Raw genomic sequence first — 18,664 nt, 5'->3', positions numbered from 1 at the left:
CACACAGACAGCGCAATAATGATGTAATACTTTGTGTGTGGCGTTGCCACTGGTGACGCGTCTTTATCCGCTTTAGTCCCGCCCTTGGTCGCTATTCTCCTTGTGATTGGCTGATAGGGGGTCCCTTGCGTTTCACTGGTTAGGCTGTGTGCAGCCCGTTTGCTAGCTGGGTATATTTAGCTGATTGCATTATCGGATCAGATTTAGCCTGCAGTCCAGCAGAGTAGTGAACGTTGTTCCAGGCGAATTCTGACTAGTAGTTAGCCAAGTAGTTAAGCTAACGTGAACAGCAGCCGTCTCTTTTCAGAAAAGTCTAGGTTATCTGTGAGGAACGAAAACAAACCATTTCGGACATGTCTTCAGACGAAGACAGGGCCAAGGAAATTTTGAAGGGCTTCAAACTGTATCCTTTTTCCTGTTTATGTTGCGCGAATGTTAGAAACACAGCAGTGAGCTAAATAGCTAGCTGTCTGGGTAAAGGCATAGGACAGGATGCTGCAGCCACATTAGCAGGATGGATGTTGTTGTACAACAAGCTTAGTTGCTAAAGCTAACCTGCCACAGTCTCTGCTCACGGAGTTGTATAGTTGCTGTGTTCCAGTGTCTGAACGGACACAACAGCAGCTCATTGAATGACGACCTGTGGGCTCACATGAGCTTCCACACGAGGGTGAATTTGCCTGCAGTTGTAGTACCTGTGGCACATGAAGAGGATGAGATTTTGCTCAGGTAGCTGAGAAGTAACTGTTGTGCCTCCTGTAACTATTATTAAGCGCCTCACAGGTATGTGACTCGCGTTGAGCATAGTCTGACTGCTGTATGGTTCCGTAATGCTGGAAGTTGAAACCCAGGTGCGCCTCTTTGTGTGATGATGGCAGACTTGATTCCACTCAGGTATTCTGGATTTGTATGCTAATCACCAGAGCAACATTGGAGATTGCAGTATGACCTGTTAAATGTGTAGTCATGTAGTGAGTCAATTTTATTCCTCTTTGGTGTGCCTGTTAGCGCTCATCCAACACATGTCTGAGAAAGTGACCGAGCAACAGATTTGTGAAGATTGGAGAATAGGAGATGCTGTTCATCATCAGCTTTTAAAACGTTGACTTGGCATCTCTAACGATCCAGTCACACTGTACAAATGGATCAAAATCTTTGTTGTTCTGCACAGGTGCACTGAACGCAGGACTGCAAGGAAAATCCACTGCTCTCAAAAGAGAACACTGCTGCCCATCTGTGGCTTAGTAAAGATCACATCACTAAGCCAGAAGTAATTAAACATTTCTTAGGAAAGATGAGACCCAAGAGGAACTTTCTGATTAATCAGAAACGGGGTACTGTCCCACATCCTGATAAAAGACACGCAGAAATCAATTTTGTTGCCTGAATCTGTATATTTGATGTGAGTTCCAACAGACTAAGAGATTGTGCAGTAGATTAGTCATGTATAACAACATTTATACATTTTTGTAATTTGCCAGTTTAATACATGGACATTCCTGTGACAGTACAGCTTAACAGCTGCAAATATAAAACATATTCCCCCAGCAGGGAATCTATAATGCACTTAAAAATGGTGCTTCCAGTGGATTTTGAAGAAAAACTCTGAACGTAACCCGCTTCCACGCAGGATAAGTGTTCAGTCATTTAGGTAGGTAAAGAGAGTCACTTTAAGCTTGATGCAGCTCATCATGTCATTGATTCATTAATTCTGAGTTGTAGCATCCAGTTTAAAACAAATGTCAGAACATCAGTCTGTAAACTAAACATGAAGCTTGTTTTGTTTTGTTTGTTTGTTTTTTAACCAAGGGAAACAAGGAAAAAAAAAAAGACAAAGCGATTTAAGTCATGCAGTAAAAGTGCAGTAGAGTAGTATCATAATAGTCTCTTATGTGTAGGTTATCATTGTAGACTTATTTTTAGGGGTTACGCCTTGTCTACACAAGCTGTAACATAAGCATGAAGCAGAAGCTAAGGAGGTGTTTCAAGCACACATGTGATGTTTAGGTTGCCTATATTTTATAAGAACTCAGTGCTGAGTCAATTCACAGTCATTAAAATACAAGGACATGCCTAGAAGCTCTGAAATATGCACTCAAACACAGGAGTAAAACTATGTTATAACCTGTGTCACACAGAATTAAACAAATACGCTTCATTTCTGATGCTCAGAAAACCTAAAAACTGAAAAGCATGTCCAGATTAGAAATCGTACTATGGGAAAAAGTCTACAGAAAAGAAAGGGGTGGGGGTAGGGGGGGTGATTGTGTACTTAATGGTTAGGTCTGTGCCAGTGTCACCCTTTCATGTAAATTAGCTTGAAGATACACTAGGACTCCCTGGGTTAACTTGACCAGTTAACCAGCTTCATGTGGGCACTTTTTACTGCAGGCTTGATTCATACATTCACACACATTTCTACAGCACTTTTACTGCATGCCTTTAACCGTTTGGTCAGACCTCTTGATGCACTGTGGTAATGCTTAAATCCATGATTTAATGGAACGGGGCTTTACTGCCTTCTGTCCTTATTGAAATGGGGTGAATATCATTTTCTTTTTCCCTCCTTTACTGTAACGGTAACACATATACAGTCCAATATGACAACAGCCCTGTTTAACTTCCATAATACTAAAGTAGTGTTTGTGAAGTTATTTCACTTCGTCCCATACTGAGTAGTCATCAGATTTGTAAATGGTGAAATGTGATGATTTTAAATGGTCACGATGTTCTTACGAAACCCCTTCAGACATCTTGGAACTGGAAGGAAGTAGGGCTGCCACGATTAGTTGACTAGTCACGATTACGTCGACTATTAAAATCGTTGACGACTAATTTAATAGTCGACACGTCGTTTGAAGCTTCGTAAGATCCCAAAGACGCAGGAATAAGTAGTAGGATTTAAGAGTGTAATAACGGACTGAAACAGAAGATGGCAGCACTGCATGTGTAAGGATGCCAGCTGCCGTTAAACCCCGAAGAAGAAGAAGCTGTGTCCCAGAATTCATAGCGCGGACCTGCTTGGCTCAGTTTTCAACAATGGCGGCAGCTAGTTAGTTTTAATATCACTCTTGTTATTCTTTCTGGGTCACAAAATAAACGTTTAACATATTTTCAGGCGAGAATGTAGCTGTGTAAACCTCAAATATCTGCTCAGTTTATCAAGACATCACATATTTTCAAAAGCGCTCCGACGTTTTCGGAGACGTCTGTTACCCACCAACTCGATAGCTAGCCGGTGTTCAAGGCTCACTAGAGCCGGTGAGAACACCGGACTCCCGGCAAATCGTTTTCAAACCCACCGCCGTCTTTCGCTACTCAGGTTAAACATGATATATAAGTCACTTAGATAACTTAAAAATGATATTGTTTGGCTTTTTTTTAGTATTTTATTTGTTCCTGAGTAAATCGGTTTGGCTGAGATTAAAGTTATAGTTTTTACACAGCTGAATAAATGTCAAGCAGACAACTGATTATCAGAAGCGTGAGATGCTCTAGAATATACTCCGGTGTCCTGTTATATTTTAGATAGCAAGGAGCAGACGGCTGAGTTTATTAAACTCCACCGAAACAATCTGCAAATGTCATTAAAATTTAATAAACTATCATCTTGTCCTTATTTTTGGTTAGCACATACCTTAAACACTTCAAGCTGTAAGCTAATGAGAGTTATATAAGAGCAGATGCATGCTGGTGAAATAAGCTATACGTTTTACGTCCAATGGATGCATGATCTGATTAGTCGAATAATCGCAAAAATAATCGGTGACTAGTCGACTATCAAAATAATTGTTTGTGGCAGCCCTAGAAGGAAGTCTTCTAGAAGGATTAGTCAGATTTCAGCAAGCTACTATGAGAGACTGACAACTAAAAGAGCTACACAACGGTCTTTGTGCTAAAGCAGACAGCTCTAATGTTTGGTACTTCAGTGTTTCCAGCTGACTTTTCAATCTTTTGATATCTTTCTAGATATCAAAAAAGTTAAATAATGACCTTTGTTTTAACTGTATGCTAGCTCAAAACACTATTCTTCTCCTTTTTAGGGTTTACTAGTTGTAAATTAAAGGCAAAATATAAGCAGCTAATGTAATTGATGGTAAAACCTCAAGCGAAGAGAAAAGTTCCCTCAGTTTCCTAAAATTGCAGTTATGTGCTGTGAGCATTGCCTCAAAATAAATGTACATCAAAATTGTATTCCTTGTTTATCCTAACATGTAATACTATAAAAACTATTTCGGCAGCTCCACAATCAAATCTTATTGAATTCTTGTGTAAATGGCTTAAAGGTCAGTAGTTGTATAAATGTTGGGCTTAGAAAGTTGCCTATACTTGGAGACATTAACATGTCTTTAAAAAATAAATGCAGACTAAAATGTGACAGCGGCTTTTCACTGGGGGCTCATTAACGATGTTCTGACGGGTCTGTGCAGGCACCCTGGTGATTTACACACACACACACACACACACACACACACACACACACACACCCTGCAGCAGACCCACAGGAGGCTATGGTATCATTTTGTATGATGTTATTGGAGCTGAAATGTGTATAGATTTTAAACTGTGAGAAAGTGATTGGAAGTAAATTGAATAAGGGCATACATTATTAGGTGTAAAGCATTTGTGGAGCTGATGGTTTTTATTTTCTGAGCCTTTTTTTTTGGTAGCGTGTAAAGAGGATTCTTCTGGATGGTGTAGATCTGGTTATACTTGAAGGGATTAGTGAAACTGTTCAACTCAGCATACTTTACTAGAAAGCCAGAGGAAGGGGGAGGGGATAGTAGAGGTAATGGAGTTGTGCTGTCAGTGGGATCTGACCCATACGGCTGGGATTATACTCCCTTGCAGACTCAGCCACGGACAGCTGTCGACTGCAGACACTTAGCTTGGAGGAGGTATGTACATTTGGTGCCCTTCACGTGGAGTGGCTGTGGAGACAACTGTGCACAGACCCAACCAAAGGGAGGGTGTGTGAAAGTCCACTCAGTCTCTTATATACACTGTTTGGACAAAAGCCACACAGCGACCATGTACAGTGCTCAACAGATAACACAAATATTTTACAAATGTGCCAAAGACTTTTTTCCAAACTATAAATAACTGAATTCACTGTAGTGAAGGTTCAGTGGACTTCTCTGGGAGGTCAGAAATGAATTACTAATCACATAAACATGTGACCACTAAAACGACTTTTTCAGTTCAAGAATGCAATTAAATAACTAATTTGCATCTTAATCAAAAATAATAACATGTTGTACTTATTTCCAATAAATTTGAAAATTATAATAGCAATTATGATATTTTAGAATAAAAAAAGTATAATTTTGAAAAGCGCTTGTGCACAGTGATGCATTCATCATTACAGAAGCATAAAAAGTAACTTCGGCAAGGACATCTGTGACATAAAGCTTACACATTTGTTAAGCACTGTATGTGTTCTTCAAGAAAACTAGAAAATAGTATAAGAAGTCCCATAATAATCCCATAATATGACGACTTTCATTGCTCCGGGGGGTTGGCCAACAGGCTGCTGGTGGAAACTGTGCTACTGTTGGCTGAAGATAAAGACGGAGGAGAAGGGGAAGGTGTTTTAAGCATTGGTAAGAGAGAAGGAAAGGCATGAATGCGGAGGTGTGAGTAGGAACTCTACATGTGGGGACTACGACTGGTAAAAGGAGAGAGCTGGCTGATACGGAGAGAAGGAAGGTTAATATATTGTGTGTGCAGGAGGCAGCAGCTTTTCACTGGGGGCTCATTAACAAGCAAGGGAAGCACTCAAGGTGGATTCAAACTATTCTACCATGGTTTAGATTGGAAGTGAAGCGGCGTGGGGGTAATCTTTAAATAAGAGGATGTGAACAGTGTTATGGAGGTGAAGACGGAGTGAGGTGGGGTCATGAGTTTGATGACGGAAATTGAAGGTGTGACGTTAAATGTTGTCAGTGGAGAGTGTCCCTATGGCCGGTGGGGGTTGTTAATTTCAGTGTAATGTAGGCTAAGGGAACAGAGGTGATGAGGTGTTGGGTAGGTATGGTTTTAAGGAGAGAAATGTGGAAAATCATGTGGCAGTGGATTTTGCAAAAAGGATGGAAAGGACTGTGGCAAACACATACAAGAAAAGAGAGGAACATAGGGTGGCATAAGGTCACCCTATGTTCACCCTGAGCGCAGTCTGAAAGACATATGAGACTCCAGGGTGGTGTCAGGGGAGAGTGTAGCTAAGCAGCATCTGATGGTAGTTGGTAGGATGATTTTAGAAATTAAGAAGAGGAAGCGAGTGAAGGATTAAATGGTGAAAGCTGAAGAAGGAAGCATGTTGCTCAGAGTTCAGGAAGGAGTTGGGACAGGCTGTGGGGTTAGTTGGAAAGTTATCAGATGACTGGGAATGTACAGCTGAAGTGGTGAGAGAACCTGTCAAGAAGGTGTTTGACATATCCCTTGTATTTAAGAAAGAGGATAAGGATACTTGGTAATGGAATGAGGAAGTACATGAAAATATTCAAAAAATGAGGTTAGCAAAGAAAAAGTGGGATAGTCACAGAGATGAAGAAAATAGGTTTACAGCAAAGAAAGAGGTGGCAAAGGCTCATAGTGAGTTTGAGAAGATGGAGACTAAGGAAGGACAAAAGGACTTGCAGAGAGATTATGCTGAAAAGATTGTGCAGCAGCTTTTCCATCTCTAAACATAAAGATGGAAATCGAGTAATGAGTGAAAAGAGTGTTGAGAAGATGGAGGAGAAACAGGACTATGGATGGAAGACAGGTAGTGAATCAGGAAGTGCAGAGGATTAGTAAAGAGGATGTCAGGGCAGCTATAAAGAGTGGACATGTGGTTAGCCAGATAACATACCTGTGGAGGTATGGAGATGTCTAAGAGAGAGGGCAGTGGACTTTTTAACCTAATGTGTGAAACAAACATGGCAGTATCATGTGTGTAGTGCTAAAGGGAATTAAGTGTCTGGAGCTCATCTGCTGCGACCGGTTGGCGTGAGGGGAGGAAGACGGGATAAAAGACATGCTGTGGAAGAGAGCCAGAGATTAATAATGAATATAATTCAATGCAGAGAGGTCTACTAACACATAGTGAGTGAGAAAAGCGACTGAAGAAGAAATACTCAATGCATCATGGGAATCCCCCAGCAGTCTATGCCTATTGCAGCATAACTAAGGGAGGATTCAGGGTCACCTGATCCAGCCCTAACTATATGCTTTAGCAAAAAGGAAAGTTTTAAGCCTAATCTTAAACATAGAGGTAGTGTCTGTCTCCCGAATCCAAACTGGAAGCTGGTTCCATAGAAGAGGGGCCTGAGAACTGAAGGCTCTCCCTCCCATTCTACTTTTAAATACTCTAGGGACAACAAGTAAGCCTGCAGTGCAAGAGAGAAGTGTCTGATGTGGTGATATGGTAGTATAGGGTCATTAAGATAAGATGCGGCCTGATTATTCAACGCCTTGAATGAAATTCAATTCTGGATTTAACAGGGAGCCAATGAAGGGAAGCCAATACAGGAGAAATATCTCTCTTTCTAGTCCCTGTCAGTACTCTTGCTGCAGCATTTTGGATCAACTGAAGACTTTTCATGGAGTTTTTAGGACATCCTGATAATAATGAATTACAGTAGTCCAGCCTAGAAGTAATAAATGCACAAACTAGATTTTCAGCGTCACTCTGAGACAGGATGTTTCTAATTTTAGAGATATTGCACAAATGGAAGAAAGCAGTCCTACGTATTTGTTTAGTGAGTGCACTGAAGGACATGTCCTGGTCAAAAGTGACTCCAGGATTCTATTAGTTAGGTTACATATAAAATTATTTCTTTTTGTTCATCATCAATTTATCCATCCATCCTCTTCTGATTATTGTGGGGGTGGGGTTTAATTGTAGCTATCATGGGTTGAAAGTGCATTATGAGTAAATTTTCAAAGGTCATATTACAGTGTATGATGGACGACTGTTCAGAAATAGTAGTAGCGTATTAAAGGTCTCCTTTTTACCTGTGTTGTGATACACTGTCAAAGAATGTTGTACCGTCATCATTTGTAATACTTGTTCCAGGGTACCATGCTTTGGTGTTAATGGCAGCCACAGACTGACCAGTGTTAAGCTGTAGTACTGCTGTTGTCGCAGTAATATTGTTGAGCTGATCAGAGGTTATGTTTCTTCACCAGATATCCTGCCAGTTTTTATTTTGCTTTGATTGGCTGGAACTAAGTGAGGTCATGGGGCTGTCTTGGTGCATTAAGAACGGCTTCAGTTCCTTCACATAAGCTTCTACTGGTTTTTGGCTGATTTCTCCAGTGTAGCATGTCCCTTTTGAAAACACTAGTTGTAGAAGTATCCAGATCCATAATGTTACTTCGGAGTACATGCTGTTTGTTGGGAAAAGATCCTCTTTAATTGGAAATGATAAGAATAGAACATTTTGAATATTTTGAATTTGGCAGCAAACACTTGAAAAAGTTGGCAATGAGGCAACACGACAGGAAAAGAGTCTGAAAATATACATGTTGAAAAGTCTCACTGCGCTGACCCGACATGTAGGGACATTACAGGGAGGTGCAGGTCAGGTACACACTAGGGCTGCCACAAACGATTATTTTGATAGTCGACTAGTCACCGATTATTTTTGCGATTAGTCGACTAATCAGATCATGCATCCATTGGACGTAAAATGTACACCTGAAAATATGTTAAACGTTTATTTTGTGACCCAGAAAGAATAATAATTGTAATATTAAAACTAACTAGCTGCCGCCATTGTTGACAACTGCGCTGGGCCGCGCTATGAATTCTGGAACACAGTTTCTTCTTCTTCGGGGTTTAACGGCAGCTGGCATCCTTGTACATGCAGTGCTGCCATCTTCTGTTTCAGTCCGTTATTACACTCTTAAATACTACTACTTATTCCTGCGTCTTTTGCGATCTTACAAAGCTTCAAACGACGCGTCGACTATTAAATTAGTCGTCGACGATTTTAATAGTCGACGTAATCGTGACTAGTCGACTAATCGTGGCAGCCCTAGTACACACTAGGTTACAGCGTATGAGCCCGAGGGGTTACAGCATAGCTACGTTGTAGATCTCCCACTGCAGAAAAAATCCCCAGTAAGTCTGCCGGTGTGTGTATTTGAGTGGTGCGTTCACTTTGGTTAGGTCACTGTTACTTAACCGTTTCCTGGTAGAAACTGGATGAATCTTCGGGATGCAGAGACGGGCAAAGTGCTGTGGCAGGGGACGGAGGACCTCTCTGTACCGGGAGTAGAGCACGAAGGTATGTCTGCACTTTTGACACTCAAGTCATATCTGTTGTGACAGAACAACTAAATACAAGTCTTCAAATCATTTTTATGAGACCTGTTTATCAGATGGTTTACCCACTAATTTATAATAAAACCCAGTCATCTTATAAGCCAACACTGCATTCTGTGTGAGTTGATACTGATGGTTCTATATATGCAGTATCCTTCTTTCTGTTTATTTAGAGGCTGTATATTTAGACACACTCATTTTTTCATATCATTTTAAGTTTTAAAGTTATAATGTTCAAGAGGCGTTTGTGAGGGCCACTCAAAAAACACCAGATTGGCCTTTTAATGTTACCAAAGTGATTTTGCGGTTTTCAATCATCCTGTTGTAGAAACCAGCCTCTAGTTAACATTGGAAGAAATTGGTTTCACTCTTCCAGTGAAAATTGTGTGCAGCACAAAAAACAAATGTGTTCTTTTGTAAATGACAGATAAGGTCGGAAATGACTGTTTATCAGGATTGACTGTTGCAGGTGAACAGGAGTGGAGTCATCACATCCATCATGAAATGTTTTGTGGCATTGTGCCTTCAAATAATGTATATACGGAAGAAGATTAGGGACACTGGGGGAAAAAAAAAGAAAAAGTGGGCAGGTCTTTTTTTTCTTCTTTTCCAGAATTCTGAGAAAAAAGTCAGAATTCTGACTTTTTTCTCAGAATTCTAAGATAAGATTCATTATTCTTCACTCTCTCCCTTCCCCATCATATCCCTCCATCATTTTTAAACCATAGTAATCACACCTTCCTCTCTTTCTCACTCTGTTCTTGGGCCTGCGGTCTCTCCTCCTGCACTTCTCCACAGCAAGTGCGAGCAGCAGCAGCCTCCTGTGACTGCGATGGCTGGTTACTAGTTGTTGCTAGGACTACAGCTGTCAGTGTAGCAGCAGCCCTAACAACTAACATGTTGCTTAATTTCACACAGTTTGCTGCATCCATTTCTTATATCAGAGTGGCTATAGCTCAGGAGCTAGAGCGGGTCGTACTAAGTGGAAGGTTGGTGGTTCAATCCCAGGCTGCTTTGGTTTCGATGCCATAGGTTTGGATGGGCAAGATACTAACCATCTGTCGGAGTGTGAATGTTGGATGGAAGCACATAAGCATAGAAAACGTGCTTGTATGAATGGATGTGAACAAATGAATGAGGCATGTTGTATAAAGTGCTTTGAGTGCAGCAGTAGAGTAGAAAAGAGAACCAGTCCATTTACCATTTGCGCTTTTTTTTTTCTGTCTTAGCTTTTCAGTTCCACTTTACCGTTTTTGTTTGCTTTGTTCCATCTTTATCAGCCACTTCTTCCACGCTACGCTCTGTTCTACAAGGTGCATGAGTGCACAGGGAAGGCAGAGGAGGGGTCAGTTGCGTTGACAGATTTGATCGGATCCTACAAGCTGACCTGTAGCCTGTATAATTATATCTACAAAAGGAAAAAAATGGACCCACTGGGCAAAAGCCAGATTGCCAGTTCAGGGCTTTTAGGTGCCCAAATTTTTGCAGATGCCACTGTCTGTTTGCTGCATGAGTTTATTCATTTAGCTTTGGCGTAAAAAAAAAAAAAGAAAGAAAGAAAAGTAGTTGTTACACATATACTACAACATGCGCTCACTGGCTACTTCGTTAGTTAGACCTTGGTATTACTGGGTTTACTCCCTTTAGCCTTCATTATTTTTGACAGAGATTCAACAAGATGCTGGAAACAAAATAGCATCAAACTGTTGTTTTAGATTTGTTTGCTAAATTGAGATCACTAAATTTTTGCAAACTCATATTTAAGTTTTAATTCTTAGGTCCTGGGCCCACAAATGAAAACATCGAATGCTTGTGTTAAATACCTAGCTGTTGTAAGCAGAGTTAATTATATAATTTCATATCTGTCTCTTCAGCTCGTGTCCCAAAGAAGATCCTGAAGTGTAAAGCAGTGTCCAGAGAGCTCAACTTTTCTTCCTCAGAGAAACTGGAGAAGTTCAGACTGGAGCAGAAAGTTTTCTTCAAAGGACAGTGTTTAGAAGGTAATATGTGAAAACTGACACATCAGTGTTCGTTTCCACATGAATGGAGCCCTGCATGTTCCCGTCTGGTTCTACAGACATCTTATCCACATGTGGTACAGGGACCAGTAGCTAACTGAACATGTTAAAAACTGAGTCGACTAGGTGCTACTGGAAAAGTGCTATATGTTATCCATATCTTATCTGTATCATATAATATAGTCAGTGTAAGATTAAACCTATTTTACTCCAAATTATGTGAAGTTTATTACAATATGTTTAAAATTTGTTAAAAAAAAAAAACAAAGAACAAAATGAATATATACAAAATAAAATAGTATTCCCTTAAAAGTGAATACTGTCCACAGAGTAAGCACTTAAATGCTATTTGAAGATGTTAACGTGTTTGAAGTAAACCTCCCTTTCACATAGCATCATCTCAGCCGTGTCACTTAACCTTGACCCCTCAGCTGTAATCGGCTGACGGGGTCATGTCGTCACCACGGTGGGCGGGTGGGTGGTCACCAAGCTTTGCATTGATACCATAGCTGTGTCTACTAAAAATCTGAGACGAGTTCAAACCTCAATGACTTGGACTTAAATAGGGCTGCCACGATTAGTCGACTAGTCACGATTACGTCGACGATTTGATTTAATAGTCGACGCGTCGTTTGAAGCTTTGTAAGATCGCAAAAGACGCAGGAATAAGTAGTAGTATGTAAGAGTGTAATAACGGACTGAAACAGAAGATGGCAGCACTGCATGTACAAGGATGCCAGCTGCCGTTAAACCCCGAAGAAGAAGAAGCTGTGTCCCAGAATTCACAGCGCGGCTCTGCTCATTTGTCAACAGTGGCGGTAGCTAGCTAGTTAGTTTTAATGTCACTCTTATTATTCTTTTTGGGTCACAAAATAAAGTTTAACATATTTAGAGGCGAGAATGTAACTGTGTAAACCTCAAATATCTGCTCAGTTTATCAAGACACCGCATATTTTCAAAAGCGCTCTGACGTTTTCGGAAACGTCTGTTACCCACTAGCTCGATAACTAGCCGGGGGCAAGGCTCACTAGAGCCGGTGAGAACACCGGACTCCCGGCAAATCATTTTCAAACCCACCACTGTCTTTCGCTACTCAGGTTAAACATGTAATATAAGTCACTTAGATAACTTAAAAATTATATTGTTTGGCTTTTTTTTTTTTTTTTTTTTTTTTTTTTTTAGTATTTTATTTGTTCCTGAGTAAATCGGTTTGGCTGAGAAATAAAGTTGTAGTTTTTACACAGCTGAATAAACGTCAAGCAGAAAACTGATTATCAGAAGTGTGAGATGCTCGAGAATATACTCCGGTGTCCTGTTATATTTTAGATAGCAAGGAGCAGAGGGCTGAGTTTATTAAACTTCACTGAAACAACCTGCAGATTTCATTAAAATTTAATAAACTATCATCTTGTCTTTATTTTTAGTTAGCACATACCTTAAACACTTCAAGCTGTAAGCTAATGATAGTTAAATAAGAGCAGATGCATGCTGGTGCAATAAGCTGTACGTTTTACGTCCAATGGATGCATGATCTGATTAGTCGACTAATCGCAAAAATAATCGGTGACTAGTCGACTATCAAAATAATCGTTTGTGGCAGCCCTAGACTTAAAAAGTAAGTGGTCAGTTTTTTTGAAAATTTTGTGAACATGAGAACTTGAGAACAAGGCAATGCAGGTTTCTGAAATTGATACTATAGGTGCGTTTACTAGGAGGCTAACGGCTTTTTGTTGTTTTGACCATGTGAAGGGACAAATGAAGGCCTGTTAGTCTTAGGAAGGTTAAACAATGAATACAATTGCTACATAGTGTTATGATTATTATTGTGTTGTGTCTTTTGGTCATTAGTTACAGTTTTCCAAACCAAAAATGATAAAATGCTCAGAATTACAATTAAATAAAAATGTATTTTTGTGAATTTATTAGCAAGTTAATTATAACATTCTATGATCAAGCAAGCTGAAATCTGAAAGAAGGAAAACCTGTGCAGGGTTACTAGAAGGCCGTTTGAGAAGAACAGACAGCTCACAGCCCTGGAACCTGTTGTACATTGTCGTCACTTCCCTGTTTGACTGTGTTTGTAGTACAGTAATCCCCCTGACACCCTGCTGCACAGAGTTAAGGTTCCAGAGAGAAAACACACAATCCACACCCACATAACATGTTTGTGCTGCTGTTTTCCACCTGAGAAGAGAAATGTCTGTGAACTAATATTTAGGCCAAGTAATAGCAATGATAGTGTATGCTAGAGCAGCAGCATTGAGCCCTCTGTCTGTGTCTCTCTGTCCAGAGTGGTTCTTTGAGTTTGGTTTCGTTATCCCCAACTCCACCAACACATGGCAGTCTCTGATAGAAGCGGCTCCAGAGTCCCAGATGATGCCAGCCAATGTTTTAACGTGAGTCCTGCTCAGATGTTTCCTCTGTGCTTTGTTTTGTGTTTCTGCACTTAGACCGTCTCTGTTTTAATGCCATAGAGCTGCGATAGGCTTTTATCTGGCCTTGAGCTACATCAGGCGTGCTTCCATAGCGATACAAAGTGTACATCAGCACACAAGTGGTCTTATGTTCTTGGCTGAAATATTAGTACATACATGTATTTTATTGTGATGATCTGAACATTTGCACGTAGTCGCCCTGTGGATTTTCAGCGACGGAATCATAAAAGACCCAGTTGCTGAGCTTCAAACCACACAAAGTGTCGTTCAGCAGTCCTACATTCTTCTTTCAGTGCGCTGGGAGGTTATCTTTAAACAGATTACTTGGGAAGCGCAGGCTAATCATAATTAAAGTCAACTGCCACATTTAGTTTCCTTTTATTCTACCAGTCACAGCTGTACAAAGTTGCGCAGCATTCATGTAACTTTTGCCCTGTTGTAGTGAATTTTCCGTTATGTTTCACTTTTACTAAAGGCTGACACTTGTCTTTGTTTTCTAGTGGTAATGTTATCATAGAGACCAAGTTCTTCGACGATGACCTGCATGTCAGTACTTCCAGGGTACGGCTTTTCTACGTCTGACATTTACCCCCCGAGTCTATCTTCCTGAATGCTGACACCCTGCCAAGGTCTGTAAATTCCCAAGGTTAGCTACAATTCGCAGCAGTAAAGAGCTCATTGCTGACGTGGGATCAGCATGTTGGGGTGAACCCAGCTGTGGCGCCACAATCAGTCAAGTGAGCTCGTGTTCTCTAGTTTTGTGTCGACTTGAAAACCTCTGGACCTTGGAAGAAGAGGGAAGAGGAGGAGAGAGAGAACTCGATCGCTTCCCCTGTTCCAGGATCACCTCTCTCTCTGTTTTCCCCTTCAGACTGTTTCACTGTAAACACGTGATCACTGATCTCAAGTCAGCTAGGGAAGCCCTCTGAAATGACCCGATTTGTGTTTTTTCTTTTTTGTAGTGCTGCCCTATCTCACTCCCAGGTAGCATTTACTCAGGAACAGAACAGATGTGTAACCTTCTGTGGATAGATATCATGTTTTCTAATCTCCATGTATCATGTCATGTGTAGGGGAACTCTAGGCCTCAGGGGCTGGTGTCCTGCAGGTTTTAGATATCAGCCTAGGTCAACACACCTGAATAAAATGATTAGTTCACTACCTCTGGAGTGGCCTCTGGAGAACTTCAAGACATGTTGAGGAGGTAATTTAGCCATTTAAATCAGCTGTGTTGGATCAAGGATACATCTAAAACCTGCAGGACACCGGCCCTTGAGGCCTGGAGTTCCCCCACCCCTGCACTAGAGGGACGGGGATAAGATGAAAGCTCTTATTGTCATTTTAGGTGCTACAACAAAATTTTATTGGCAACTCAGATAAAATGTATAAACCTGTTACAATAAACACTGCATATTTTACATAATTCAAATATAAAGTAGTATAGCCTTGAGGTGACTGTTTTTGTAATCTGGCGCTATATAAATAAAATTGAATTGAATTGAGCTCATTTCCTCTGGCTGTGTCCCGTTTCAGAGGCTGTCTGTGAGCTCCACATTTCTCACATTGTATGTGAGAAAGTAAGGGTGACATTCCAGAGCAGGTGAAATGCAGCCTCCTTCCTGCATTTGAGCAACAGGAGGAGCGCAACCTGTGCACGCTTCTTCTCCTCAGATGGTCAATGTTTTTTTTTTTTTCTAGTCATTGATTAGAATTGCTTGGTTTTTATTGGAGAAATGGAAGAAATATACATTTGTGGATATATTTATCTTTACACATTAACCCATTCGTAATGTTTCACTTTGATGAGTTGATGAGGCCCGGCTAACAGTGCAGTGCTCATCCCCTGATAGTTTTCTAAAGCACTAACCTTAGCACGCTGACTCGTGACTGGGACACACCAGCTTAACGTAATGTTTGCAACAGTGGTTTCAATGTAGTCTGATAGAGGGCTACACATGTTTGTTTTTTTACTCTCCTCCATGAATTGTTAAAATGAAACCTTCACAGTTCTGACATAATTAAAAACTGTTGTTATTCATTGGTAGAACAAAACAAGCTTTTATTCCATTAATTTATGTTTTGACCTTCACATGACTTAATTCTGATATTTCACTTTGAATAAAGTCATTATCAGGGTGAAACCAAAACATGCGTCATTTTATCTTAGCTAGATCCAGATGTTAACAGCAGCTTAAATTCTTTTACAACATCTTTGCTTTGCATATTCTCACTAGATTTTTTGCTTTGGCTTCCTATGTAGTTCACACATTCACCTCGTTATGTGTTTTTCTTAGCTCCTATCTGGGCTTTGTAAAATAGATTTGTGTTGTAATATAATGGGAGGTGTGGATTAAAGTTACATGATGTTGGAATAACATGATGCCTGCTGTTTATTTGATTAATTAATGTTTTCCCCGACCTGGTTGGGGAAACAATTTCTCCAATTTCAAATGATGCATGTAGAGTTGTTGGAAAAATTCCCATGCACCCTGAAGTATCTTATCACAGGTAAAGACTTGATATGCTCTTCTATGGCTAGGCCAAAAAACAGGTGGAGTCTCCTCTTTAGTACTGGGGCAAAGACTTCCACAGGGAGGCGAGGGAATGTCATTCCCCTAGTTACCTGTGGGACCACCATCCCAGTTTGCCAATCCAGATGGGACTGTCCCCGACCTCCACACAATGCAGCAGAGATTTGTCAACCAAGACATCCCCACAGCATCTACTAAACTGCAGATACTGGTCAGCTGGCTCCAGAATCCAACAAACAAACCAAGATTGGTACAACTGTCCTTCAACTGACTGCTCCCTTCACTTTTGGTGTCCACCATTGAGACAGGTACCAGCAACTTTACAGCCAGAAATAGAGGAGTGGCACACGACTAATTTGGATTCAATGTCCTGAGCATTCGTTGGAATTCTACCAAAGATCTATCAGAATGGAGGGGTAAAGATCTCTTGGAGCAGGCATTCTGCCGGATGGTTCCTGTACATCCACACTGGACATTTGATTGTGTCCAGCAGCTTCCCACACCACCTTGACAGTTGACAGCTCAGCTTCTCTCTTCGCCCGAGTGTCAACAACCCACCACCTAGGGCAGGGGTCGGCAACCCGCGGCTCCGGAGCCGCATGCGGCTCTTTAGTCCTTATAGTGCGGCTCCGCGTGGTTTGGGAAAATAAATTAGAAGTATTTCGCTGAAGTGTATTTTATTTATGTTAGTTCTTTTAAACTTGTAGTTCTAAATTGGAAGATTATTGTGATATTGAAATATAAATATAAAATTATATTCTATTATTTTTTCCTCGCTCAATATAAGCGTCACACTCGCGGAAGCCGGTATTCCCCCCGAAACACCGTGCATTTATCGAGACTTTCAACCCCAGGTAGGCCAATTATGGATCTTCGGATCCACATTATGTCAGCAGCTGCACCGTGAACTATGTTAAAGACAAACACTGCTCACGCCTCACAGACGACAGATGACAGCTTACAGTCCTGCGTAAACTGACTTCGCACAGCACCGATTAGCAGACGCTGTGCGCAGAGGTTCAGGAGCAGAAGTCCCATTGTAAACATACCACGGCAGACCCGATGATGTTTGCATGAACGCGCTTTTCACACGCGGTTGCTGTACGCATACAGCCGGCTGTAGCTTCGCAGCTCACAGCCCGACACACACCACCAACACAACAGCACAGATAGCGCAGACTTTAAGGCGGTGAGGCGTGATTGCGGGTGCCGCTCAGGTGCGTCCGCCTTCCCTGCAGCGGCGCTGCAGACCACGCCCCCGCCGCACGCATTAACCAGGTAAAATACATATTTAGGCAGAATTTTGCAAATATCTATTTTCAATTTTTCAGCAGCATAGAGCTTTTTTACCAATTATTTTTTAAAAGTCAGGTCAAGGCTCCAAAAGCCCAAAGGAGATATAAGGGAGGCGGCTCACAACAGTTTTTGTTTGCTACATGGATCATTTTAGTTCAGCTGGGTGTCTTTGCTTTTGTTATATTTCTTTAAGAGTTCAAAATGTGTTGATTACATAAATAAAATGTAATTTTCTCTGTAGCACTTCATGGATTTCATAAGCAGCACACCTTAGTTGTTCACACAAAGGTAAAAAAAACAATATATATACAGTGTTATCTTCATTTTAGATGTCAAAAAGTATTTGCGGCTCCCAGTGTTTTCTTTTGCGTGGAAACCGGGTCCAAGTGGCTCTTTGGGTGTAAAAGGTTGCAGACCCCTGACCTAGGGTGTCCAGGTGTTAAGTGCACTGACGATGTGGAAATCTCTTCAGTTTCATGCAGATTAAACTGAAATTAATTTGATTGGTTGAACAATTATTCTTGGTGTTTCCTCTGTTCTGGTAGCTGCGCTTCCAGCAGAGTAAAGCTGAGACGTGCAGTTTGAGCTTCATTCAGCAGTTTTAGTAAGGTTCTGTTTTACAAGCTGCACATATGAAACCTATTCACCCAGCGGAGAATCTATAATGTACTTAAAACCTGCTGTAAATAAAAGAATCAGTGAAATGTGGCGCTCTGAACACAACCTGCTGCTGACAGTTGGAGATTCTCTGAGCTGCAGAGTCAGAGGTGTTTAAGAGTTTGAGAGCAAAGCTTAAGTATAAAAACAGAAGTCAATCTTATAAAAAATGATGCATTAACTGTTTCTATACAATCCTCCATTTTCAGAGGCTCAAAATTAAAATTTAAAACCATATTTCATGCATATATATTATTGTGATTTGGTTAGGTGAAACGGGGCACCAGATCAGTGGTGCACCTGATCTTTACCCCTCCATAACCGTGTTTTACCATATGCTGACTTTTTTTTTTTTTTTTTTTTAAATTTTCACAGCAATTTTACAAATATTTATGTATCTTTTAAAAACCTCTT

General features: G+C 40.8%; 1 protein-coding gene across 2 annotated transcripts; it reads left to right on the top strand.

Annotated features, from left to right (window-relative positions):
• Positions 1 to 117: 117 nt before the first annotated feature.
• On the top strand, positions 118 to 16,143 carry pde6d (phosphodiesterase 6D, cGMP-specific, rod, delta). 2 transcript variants are annotated; one of them, XM_003448770.5, is made up of 6 exons: positions 118 to 403; positions 9,187 to 9,275; positions 11,188 to 11,313; positions 13,622 to 13,727; positions 14,267 to 14,395; positions 15,300 to 16,143. In XM_003448770.5, exons 1-5 carry the CDS (start codon positions 354 to 356, stop codon positions 14,346 to 14,348), a joined length of 453 nt encoding a protein of 150 aa, XP_003448818.1. In that variant the 5' UTR covers positions 118 to 353; the 3' UTR covers positions 14,349 to 14,395; positions 15,300 to 16,143. The 2 variants fall into 2 exon arrangements, with proteins under 2 accessions (XP_003448818.1, XP_019202502.1); XM_019346957.2 differs by having other exon boundaries at positions 119 to 403; positions 14,267 to 16,143.
• The last annotated feature ends 2,521 nt before the right edge of the window (positions 16,144 to 18,664 follow it).

The sequence above is a fragment of the Oreochromis niloticus genome, linkage group LG17 (genome assembly GCF_001858045.2).
Source record: "Oreochromis niloticus isolate F11D_XX linkage group LG17, O_niloticus_UMD_NMBU, whole genome shotgun sequence".
Taxonomy (NCBI): Eukaryota; Metazoa; Chordata; class Actinopteri; order Cichliformes; family Cichlidae; genus Oreochromis; species Oreochromis niloticus.
The sequence above is the reverse complement of the archived record's forward strand: the minus strand, read 5'-3'. Positions and strand labels throughout refer to the sequence as shown.

Bases quoted from the DNA above. Each gene is read 5' to 3' on its own strand.
- pde6d (XM_003448770.5), top strand. From the start codon at position 354: ATGTCTTCAGACGAAGACAGGGCCAAGGAAATTTTGAAGGGCTTCAAA. The intron at 404-9,186 runs GTATCCTTTTTC...GTTTCCTGGTAG, and splicing joins ATTTTGAAGGGCTTCAAACT to AAACTGGATGAATCTTCGGG. The intron at 9,276-11,187 runs GTATGTCTGCAC...CTGTCTCTTCAG, and splicing joins ACCGGGAGTAGAGCACGAAG to CTCGTGTCCCAAAGAAGATC.